This window comes from Salmo salar, chromosome 15 (assembly GCF_965601325.2).
Source record: "Salmo salar chromosome 15, fSalSal1, whole genome shotgun sequence".
Taxonomy (NCBI): Eukaryota; Metazoa; Chordata; class Actinopteri; order Salmoniformes; family Salmonidae; genus Salmo; species Salmo salar.
Window position 1 is genome coordinate 67,474,670 of NC_138305.1, and position 10,360 is coordinate 67,485,029.

Genomic DNA, 10,360 nt, shown 5'->3' on the forward strand with positions numbered 1-10,360 from the left:
TTGCTAAACTTCAAATAACATCTTGACATTGAGAACAGCCAGAGGCTAACTGGGGGGGGATTGCTGATGCTACCTCTTTTTCCAGCAGCTCATTGTGAATGAGCCTGGCCTTGCTGTAGGAGAATGTCCCTCTGGACGATACATCCAGGTAGGAGGAGGAGAGAATCTTCACAAGGCCCTCAAACTCCCGGGAGTCAGGGGGCAGAAACTGGTACAGGCCTAGGAGGAGAGAAACAGTGGATTAGTATCTGGGATGTGATTGGCACAACATAGAACAGGATGACATTGTTCATTTGTATGCATTGTTACTTTTAAGCACTCAATAGGCTACTTTCTGGGTATCTGGTCAGTTTAAACTGTCAAAAGGGATTAGTAAGTGTGTTTAAGAGGGTGCAGACTTGGAAAAACACGTTTCACACTGTAATGACAGTTCTTTACAGAATCCCCTTTACTCTGTTTTGGGAATAGCATTGTCTAATTCTATAAAAACCGCTTGCCCCTACATCTAAGCACTTTATGGAGATTTCAAGAGATTAGACAGGTATTAGCATTATGCTTAAACCACCTTCCCTCCGCGTGACAAGGTGGATTTTTCTTCTCCATATTGCTTTTCCTTTTGAATCCTTTCATATCTACACAAGTGCCTAGAGGGTCGATCTGGGATTGGGCACATAAGGGTTGTGGAGGTGGTGTTGTGTGAGTAATGCTTGGAAGCACTGCAGCATATCAGGATGGTGCTGCAGCATAATCAGGATGAACTCCATTTCCTTACAATGACACCACACACACATAACATGCGCACACATGCATACTGACGCCACACGCACTTTCACACTCACCACATACACTGCTGCTACTGCTGCTCCACATACACTACTGCTACAGCTCAGTCCATCTATCCCGTTGCCTTGTTACTTCCTTCCTACCTACAGTGCCTTGCGAAAGTATTCGGCCCCCTTGAACTTTTCGACCCTTTGCCACATTTCAGGCTTCAAACATAAAGATATAAAACTGTAATTTTTTTGTGAAGAATCAACAACAAGTGGGACACAATTATGAAGTGGAACGAAATTTATTGGATATTTAAAACTTTTTTAACAAATAAAAAACTGAAAAATTGGCCGTGCAAAATTATTCAGCCCCTTTACTTTCAGTGCAGCAAACTCTCTCCAGAAGTTCAGTGAGGATCTCTGAATGATCCAATGTTGACCTAAATGACTAATGATGATAAATAGAATCCACCTGTGTGTAATCAATTCTCTGTATAAATGCACCTGCTCTGTGATAGTCTCAGAGGTCCGTTTAAAGCGCAGAGAGCATCATGAAGAACAAGGAACACACCAGGCAGGTCCGAGATACTGTTGTGGAGAAGTTTAAAGCCGGATTTGGATACAAAAAGATTTCCCAAGCTTTAAACATCCCAAGGAGCACTGTGCAAGCGATAATATTGACATGGAAGGAGTATCAGACCACTGCAAATCTACGAAGACCCGGCAGTCCCTCTAAACTTTCAGCTCATACAAGGAGAAGACTGATCAGAGATGCAGCCAAGAGGCCCATGATCACTCTGGATGAACTGCAGAGATCTACAGCTGAGGTGGGAGACTCTGTCCATAGGACAACAATCAGTCGTATACGGCACAAATCTGGCCTTTATGGAAGAGTGGCAAGAAGAAAGCCATTTCTTAAAGATATCCATAAAAAGTGTCGATTAAAGTTTGCCACTAGCCACCTGGGAGACACACCAAACATGTGGAAGAAGGTGCTCTGGTCAGATGAAACCAAAATCGAACTTTTTGGCAACAATGCAAAACGTTATGTTTGGCGTAAAAGCAACACAGCACATCACCCTGAACACACCATCCCCACTGTCAAACATGGTGGTGGCAGCATCATGGTTTGGGCCTGCTTTTCTTCAGCAGGGGCAGGGAAGATGGTTAAAATTGATGGGAAGATGGATGGAGCCAAATACAGGACCATTCTGGAAGAAAACCTGATGGAGTCTGCAAAAGACCTGAGACTGGGACGGAGATTTGTCTTCCAACAAGACAATGATCCAAAACATAAAGCAAAATCTACAATGGAATGGTTCACAAATAAACATATCCAGGTGTTAGAATGGCCAAGTCAAAGTCCAGACCTGAATCCAAACGAGAATCTGTGGAAAGAACTGAAAACTGCTGTTCACAAACGCTCTCCATCCAACCTCACTGAGCTCGAGCTGTTTTGCAAGGAGGAATGGGAAAAAATGTCAGTCTCTCGATGTGCAAAACTGATAGAGACATACCCCAAGCTACTTACAGCTGTAATCGCAGCAAAAGGTGGCGCTACAAAGTATTAACTCAAGGGGGCTGAATAATTTTGCACGCCCAATTTTTCAGTTTTTTATTTGTTAAAAAAGGTTGAAATATCCAATAAATTTCGTTCCACTTCATGATTGTGTCCCACTTGTTGTTGATTCTTCACAAAAAATTACAGTTTTATATCTTTATGTTTGAAGCCTGAAATGTGGCCAAAGGTCAAAGTTCAAGGGGGCCGAATACTTTCGCAAGGCACTGTATATGTACCTCAATAACCTCGTACTCCTCCATATCGACTCGGTACTGGTACTCCCAGTATATAGCCATGTTATTTTTGATTGTTGTTATTCGTTGTGTTTTTACAGTATTCCTTGTGTCACTATTTCTATTTCATCTTTAATTCTTTGTTGGTAAAAGACTCATATGTAGGCATTTCAGTGTCTACACCTGTTGTTTACGAAGCATGTGACAAATACAATTTGATGAGAGGTTTAATAAATTGCCAGGTATGGAAAATAGTATTGGGCAAATAATATATGAATTGGGGACATAAGAAATGGCATTTGGGATCCAGAGTTGGGGTCAATTCATTCCGTCCTATTCTAAAATGGAATGTCATTGCTATGAGGAATGTCCCATGTCCAATGGACATTGAATTGACCACAACTCAGATGTTCACAGAACATGAGGTCAGTATGATAGACAACATATCAAAACATCAACAGACATACCCCAACTATACAAGATGGTTAGTACACTAAAGAGCTTCACTTTCCCAAATGGTTGCCATTGTTAAGAGTGATAGGATGGGGCTGCACTGTAATGCAGACCACTACCAATAGCAATTCCCTATCTTCATCTAATGCTACTTCATCAGATCACCAAATGACCCTACCACCCTATATTCAATAGTTATGCAAAAATGGCCAAGTTCTCTCAATGTACTTTGTGCTCAATTATGATGATGATGAAATATTTTCAAACAAGTTTCATCCACCAGTCTATTTTCCAACAGAGCTGGCATCACACTAAGAAACTGGAACATCTAAAACTATCATATGCATTCTGAAAATTGGTTAACTGGCTATTTACAGTCACCTAATGCATGGGACATACCCATCAAGCAATAGGCTAGATTCTAGATCTAACATAAAATGAGATATCATGTAGCTATATGCCCATGAGAGCAACTTGTATGAACTTTGCAGGCTGTGCCATCATAATTCTGCATCTCCACAACTACAAAACCAAACACATACAACCTGTGAATATAGCGGGCACCATTGCATAGCTAGAATTCTTTCCGATGACAATCGAAGCAGTGGACCCATGACAAAACAGGCTTCCAATGCCCATGGTTGTGTCCATTGCATAGTAGTCGTCTAAAGACATCCGCATGCTCCCCAGGTCGAAACAGTTTGTGCATATATTATGACAACATTTTGTGACGTTTTTGTTATTTTTTTTAAAACTTTTTTTCTGGAGGCAAGCCGAAGTTTACGCCCCTTTGTCGGTGATTGGTCAACAGTAGGGATTCTTAAATAAAGTCTGTTGTCATTCAACGAGAGACGACTCGTTCTCATGCTCATTTTTTCATTGAGAAATACTGAACCAAACATCTTTGTTAGATATAAAATTGCGCGACTAAGATCTCCTCGGCAAACAGCTCAGAATTAATGAGATTTCTTGAGATATCTTAAACTAATTCTGACCATTTTGGCTAGGGCGTCTTTAAAATGGACAAACAGTACTATTGCATTTTTTCAAGCGAAGGTCTTTTAAAGGAGTGCGCAAGCACATTTGTTCGGTTCGGCTAAGCGCCAGCCGAACTGAAGCATGCTGACGCCCAAAAAAGTTTATGTAAAAGCCAATAACAGCACAGTAACCCATCTGAAGAATGATCTAGCCTAGATTGCTAGTCTGGCTACACTCCTGGATTACCAATGGGTTCACTATTTCGAGTGAGCACGGGAATAAAATTAAAGTCTGGACTTGTCTTCCATAATCTGTATCAAATCTGTGAAGATATGGGACGACGGCTGACTATCTTTGAAGCTTCACTGAAGGGCCATGGTAACCAGTCTAGATGGGTGTGGTGTTTGTGCAACCGAGTGGACTTCACCACTATAGTCATTTTCCACCAAAAAGCCTTCAAATTGGGTCCTCGGCTGAATACCATCATCAAAACTAATTTCACTCTCCACATCAGCCTCTGTGTAGACCCAAGGAATATGGAGGCTTGATGGGAAGTTGGCTGATTAATCAGACTGTGATACAGAATTAAATTGGTATATAGCCTGAAACACAGGAGTGCAAAATCATGGAAATGTTCCTTACAAGACAGAATGTTTACATGGTTTTGCATGTCCAGCTGAAGGACCAACCGCACAGACAACCAGTTTAATTTGATTAAACATTCTGGCTTGTAAGGAACATTTCCACGATTTTGCACTCCTGTTTCAGACTGTATACCAATTCAATAGCGGAAGTGCTCAAAGATGGCATTTACCACAAAGTCCTTGTTTTGCTAAGTTCTCAGTTACTCTTTTTTTTGTATGGTCATTAGCAGAGTATACGTGATTACAATTTTAGCTTCAAGACGCGGTCAATTTGAAAATCTAAAAAGTAGACTGTGCGGATTTATTGGCACATTGAACCACATCGCACGCCATAGTTTAAAAACTCAGTAGATAGTGCTAAAACAATGACATATTGGAATTCTGCCATCTTTATGCACGTTCTCCATTGTATCAGTCGTGAGAGGCTATACGGACACGCCTAGTGCCAAAATTGATGACGTATGCTGCACAGCTGAGAGTCACGTGGAGACAAATGGATTCGGTTCAATCGGTCGTCCTGATGAGCCCTTTCCAGCTATAGTTTATGCTGGCTAACTGGCAACCACAGCAGCATGGCGCTAGTTAAAACTTGTCAAAGAAAGTGAAGTTTATTTCGATGGGTGAGGGAGAAATAACTTGTAGTATTGGTCGCCATCTGGACGTCACCGTGACATGCCAATTAGCTAACGTTACAGAAAGCCGGTGTGAATATCGAGGTGCAATTCTCACTGTTGCTTCCCACTGGGCAGCTGTATCATTTCTTTTTATTTAACCTTTATTTAACTAGGCAAGTCAGTTAAGAACAAATTCTTATTTACAATGACGGCCAACCCCGGCCAAACCCTAACCCAGACGATGCTGGGCCAATTGTGTGCCGCCCTATGGGACTCCCAATCACGGCCGGTTGTGATACAGCTAGGGTCTGTAGTGACGCCTCTAGCACTGAGATGCAGTGCCTGCTGCATCACTTGTGGTAGCTAGTGGCCAATTTGTTCCATCCCACTTGATTTTATTTATAGTGGGATAGCAGCCTACATGAGAAATAACTTGTAATATTTATAGTAACCATCTGGATGTCACCGTCAAATGGGGAGAGTTTGCACCCGCTTGCCGGGCACTGCTGTCCTGCAGTAAGGAGTGGAAAGTAGCTAAATCAGAGATGGGGAACTCAGAATTGTTTTATTTATAAATTAGGAGTCGGGGTCTTATATTACTGTTGAGAGTTAAAATAGTAGAATACACAAGGTGCAATTTCAAAATTTGGTTGTGCATCAGCAGTTTCTCTTATGTCAATCAAATAGTCCAGGTCAGCAAAAATGTTTTTAGATTGGTAAGTTAGTCTAGCCAGCTATCTAAACGTGTAGTAATAATGGTCGAATTCTGACCGCAGGCCCCCATTGATTTTGTTAGTCACTCTCCCACCCTATGGCAAAATCTGTAGAATTGCCAGAAATGTGCTTTAAAACTGACAATCATTCTCTCCACCCCAACAAAAATTAGTAAAAAAAATGTTGTAGTGTAGAATTGCAGCAAACTTTCTTCAAAAGTACATTTTCTCCACACCCCATGTCAAAATGTGTAGAATTGCAATAAATTAACTCTAAAATGTAAAAAAAATAAATAAATCTCTGTAAATGTTTTGCTCGCATGGTAGGTGAAGGGGGGGGCCCAACAAAAGGCTAGGAACAGCTCTGATTGCATGTGTGGGTACAGACCCATGAGCCACTATGACCCCTCATGATGAATTTAGTAGCCCCTATCCCCCGGTAGCTTAGTGGTTAGAGCATTCGGCCAGTAACCCCAGGTTTCTGGATCAAATCCCAGAGCTGACAAGATAAAAAAATGTTGTTCTGCCCCTGAACAAGGCAGTTAAGCCACTGTTCCCTGGCAGGCAGTCATTGTAAATAAGAATTTGTTAAATAAATAAAAAACATTTAAAAAGTTGCCCATCCCTGAGTTAGATGGTGTAACCAGTATCAGGCCAGGGTAACACCTAAAGCACATTTATTTTAGTGATTTTCACCAAACTTCTAAAGTGGCACTTTGCTTCTTGAAAGTCAAATATCTTGAAAACCTGACTGCAGATATGCAAAACAAGTTGGGACTGTATCAACAATGGAGTAACGTAAAAAAATAAAAATAGTTTGGATTTTCCCTTTATAATCTGTTTTCTTGTATTTATTTCAAATACTCTGACAAAAACGGAATGATTCTGAACACTCGAAGTCCCACCTCTGGCAGATAAGTCTCAAATTCTCGCTGAAGTTTCTAGCCACAAGGGCTCATTAAGACCGACTGAACCGAATCCGTTCGTCCCCACTCAACTCTCGCTGCGCGACATACGTCATCCATTTTGGGCACCAGGAGTATCTGTATAGTCCCTCCCTTATCAGCCTGATTAATCAGGCAAGATGGGCTGAGTCTCTTCACGTCCTTCCCTCCTGGCGCCTGGGCCGAAACTTACCTGCAATCCTGACCGAGAGTACGGGAACCGATATTACGTTAACAAAGGCAATAACGAGGTTTGCGCGCAATAAACTAGCTACCCTCTGCAGATGGATCACATTTAACCATGTCAATCATCTAAATTCAGCCGGTAGGGAACGCGGGTTTGCAACACGCTGCACTTGAATTATGACACAAGGCAGCCTCTGTTGGAAATAGTACAGAAAGGGCACAACCTTTCCGTTCCTTAATCTTCCTCGGGATCTGAAAATTTCTCCTTGGCAACTGTTCAGCCGGTCTCTGGCCGGGTAGCGGTGAATTATTGGAGTTTCTTGTATCCGTATGCCCGCTCCTCCGCCGCTCAGATGCTTCTTGTTCCGGCATTATACGGTCTTCACATCCAGTCTGATCGCCATTTTGGTTGGATGTGGCCGAGATGGCGGCTGACCACGAATTTTTCTTGTTATCGCCACTCTCCACGTCGAGCTCGCCGGTCTTCAGACACTGTATGTCCGTTTTTCTCTCCACTCTGGAGTTCAGGGCCATTTTTCAGCCACCGTGAGCGTCTTTCGCGGGCAATGTAGTTGGTTACTGCGCCGCTTCACTAACACACTCTCCTCCTCACCCTGTCTCCGCCATTGTGAATGACGTATGCCTTCTTCTCCACCACTGCAAAGCGCTGTCGTCACTCTGTTTACGTTCAAGAAAAGCCGCGCCTCCTACAGGCCGTTAAGTCAAATAACTTTCTCTGAGACAGCTGCTGGCTGAACGTCTACCTTTGTGGACAATCGTAGGTCACCTGACTCTCATAACGGGACTCTGCGTATGAGTATGACCAGGGCGTCATGCACCCCACAAATCTGAGGGGGCGTAAAGTATGTGAGGATGCTGGAGGTGGGCAACAATGCCCCCCCCCCCCACACACACACACACACCTGTAAATTGGAGAATTGTGCATTTTTCAAACACCTAAAACAGGTTTTTCCTGGAATCTAGAGCCATAATCATTATGCATAATTCTAAGTAAAAAATGTCTTATTTTTCTGCATATCTAAGCATACCTCTTGAGCTGTCTGTATTCCTGATTGGTGTTTATTTTTGAAAAACTAAATATGCTTCTCTGCTAAAATCTGGATAAAAGATTGAAAGGAATGTGAGTCTTATTCAGTACATTGCCAGCAGGCATGCCAGCTACTCTAACTTGATTCATACCCTGAAATTGCTTGTAGGTAGGTATGTGGTTGGGAGATTGGGAAACTACTGTATCTGGGAATGCTAAAGACAACTTCATAAAATTGCTAAGTGGCTAGTAGTATTACAGGGGTGAAAAAGGGATTAAATATTTTTACCACTCAAAAGTTTGGACACCTACTCATTCAAGGGTTTTTCTTCATTTTCACTATTTTCTACATTGTAGAATATTAGTGAATACATCAAAATGATGAAATAACACATGAAATCATGTAGTAATAAAAAGTGTTAAACAAATCTAGATATATTTTAGTTTCTTCAAAGCAGTCACCCTTTGCCTTGACAGCTTTGCACACTCTTTGCATTCTCTCAACCAGCTTCACCTGGAATGCTTTTCCTTCACTCGGCGGTCCAACCCATCCCAAACCATCTCAATTGGGTTGAGGTCAGGTGGTTGTGGAGGCCAGGTCATCTGATGCAGCACTCCATCACTCCCCTTCTTGGTTAAATAGCCCTTACACAGCCTGGAGGTGTGTTGGGTCATTTGTCCTGTTGAAAAACAAATGATAGTGCCACTTAGCGCAAACCAGACGGGATGGTGTATCCTTGCAGAATGCTGTGGTAGCCATGCTGCTTAAGTGTGCCTTGAATTCTATATAAATCACTTAGTGTCACCAGCAAAGCACCCCCACACCATCACCTCCTCCTCTATGCTTCACGGTGGGAACCACACATGCAGAGATTATCCGTTCACCTACTCTGCGTCTCACATGTACACGGCGGTTGGAACCCAATATCTCAAATTTAGACTCATCAGACCAAAGGACAGATTTTCACCGGTCTAATGTCCATTGTTTCTTGGCCCACTTGTTTCTTGGCCCAAGCAAGTCTCTTCTTATTATTGGTGTCCTTTAGTAGCGATTTCTTTGCAGCAATTTGACCATGAAGGCCTGCTTCACAGTCTCCCCTGAACAGTTGATGTTGAGATGTGTCTGTTACTTGAACTCTGTGAAGCATTTATTTAGGCTGCAATTTCTCAGGCTGGTAACTAATGAACTTATCCTCCGCAGCAGAGGTAACTCTGGGTCTTCCTTTCCTGTGGCGGTCCTCATGAGAGCAAGTTTCATCAAAGCGCTTAATGGTTTTTCGCGACTGCACTTGAAGAAACTTTCAAAGTTCTTGAAATGTTACGTATTGGTTGGCCTTCATGTCTTAAAGTAATGATGGACTATTGTTTCTCTTTGCTTATTTGAGCCGTTCTTGCCATAATATGGACTTGGTATTTTACCAAATAGGGCTATCTTCTGTATACCACTCCTACCTTGTCACAACACAACTAATTGGCTCATATGCATTAATTAAGAAGGAAAGAAATTCCACAAATTATTTTTTAACAAGTCACACCTGTTAATTGAAATGCATTCCAGGTGAAGCTGGTTGAGAGAATGCTAAGACTGTGCAAAGCTGTCATCAAGGCAAAGGGTGGCTACTTTGAAGAACCTCAAATATAAAATACATTTTGATTTGTTTAACACTTTTTTGGTTACTACATGATTCCATATGTGTTATTTCCTAGTTTTGATGTCTTCACTATTATTCCATAATGTCGAAAATTGTAAAAATAAAGAAAACCCCTTGAATGAATAGGTGTGTCCAAACTTTTGACTGGTACTGTATATATAGGACAAATCTGAAGGGGCATGTGTCCCCTATCGGCATGATGCCTCTGAGTATGACTATCTTTATTTCTTCTTTACAGATAGTATGGTCCACTCAAAATAAATGTACACAAATTTTCACTAAAGGATTATTATAGAAATCTTTACAAAATCATATATTGTCAAATTAAGCTGTTCTTGTATCTAAAGTTATGCTTTTATACCATCTGTCACACGTGGTAACTTAGTGGCATAAAGAGGCATTTGTTTGAATCAGAGGAATATCCATAGATCGTATAAGCCTAATAACTCCCTGACCTATCCGCTTTCAGTCTGACATTGGATATACAAAGAGTGGTGATCAGAGTGGGAAAAGCTCATTTAGTTTTGTCTGGCCTATTTAATTGAGACCATGCATCCAAAATGA

At 41.7% G+C, this 10,360-nt stretch overlaps 1 protein-coding gene across 4 annotated transcripts in view; it reads right to left on the reverse strand.

The window, feature by feature from the left end:
* LOC106571843 (protein TASOR) overlaps positions 1-7,740 on the reverse strand; it is a 28,358-nt gene extending 20,618 nt beyond the window's left edge. For all 4 annotated transcript variants that reach the window (XM_082961990.1, XM_014145315.3, XM_014145316.3 and 1 more), the window contains exons 1-2: positions 7,321-7,740; positions 74-219 (exon numbers count right to left, since the gene is read on the reverse strand). In XM_082961990.1, coding sequence (XP_082818116.1) covers positions 74-219; positions 7,321-7,630 — 456 coding nt within the window. In that variant the 5' untranslated portion in view covers positions 7,631-7,740. The remainder of the gene's footprint in view (positions 1-73; positions 220-7,320) is intronic.
* Between the last annotated feature and the right edge of the window lie 2,620 nt (positions 7,741-10,360).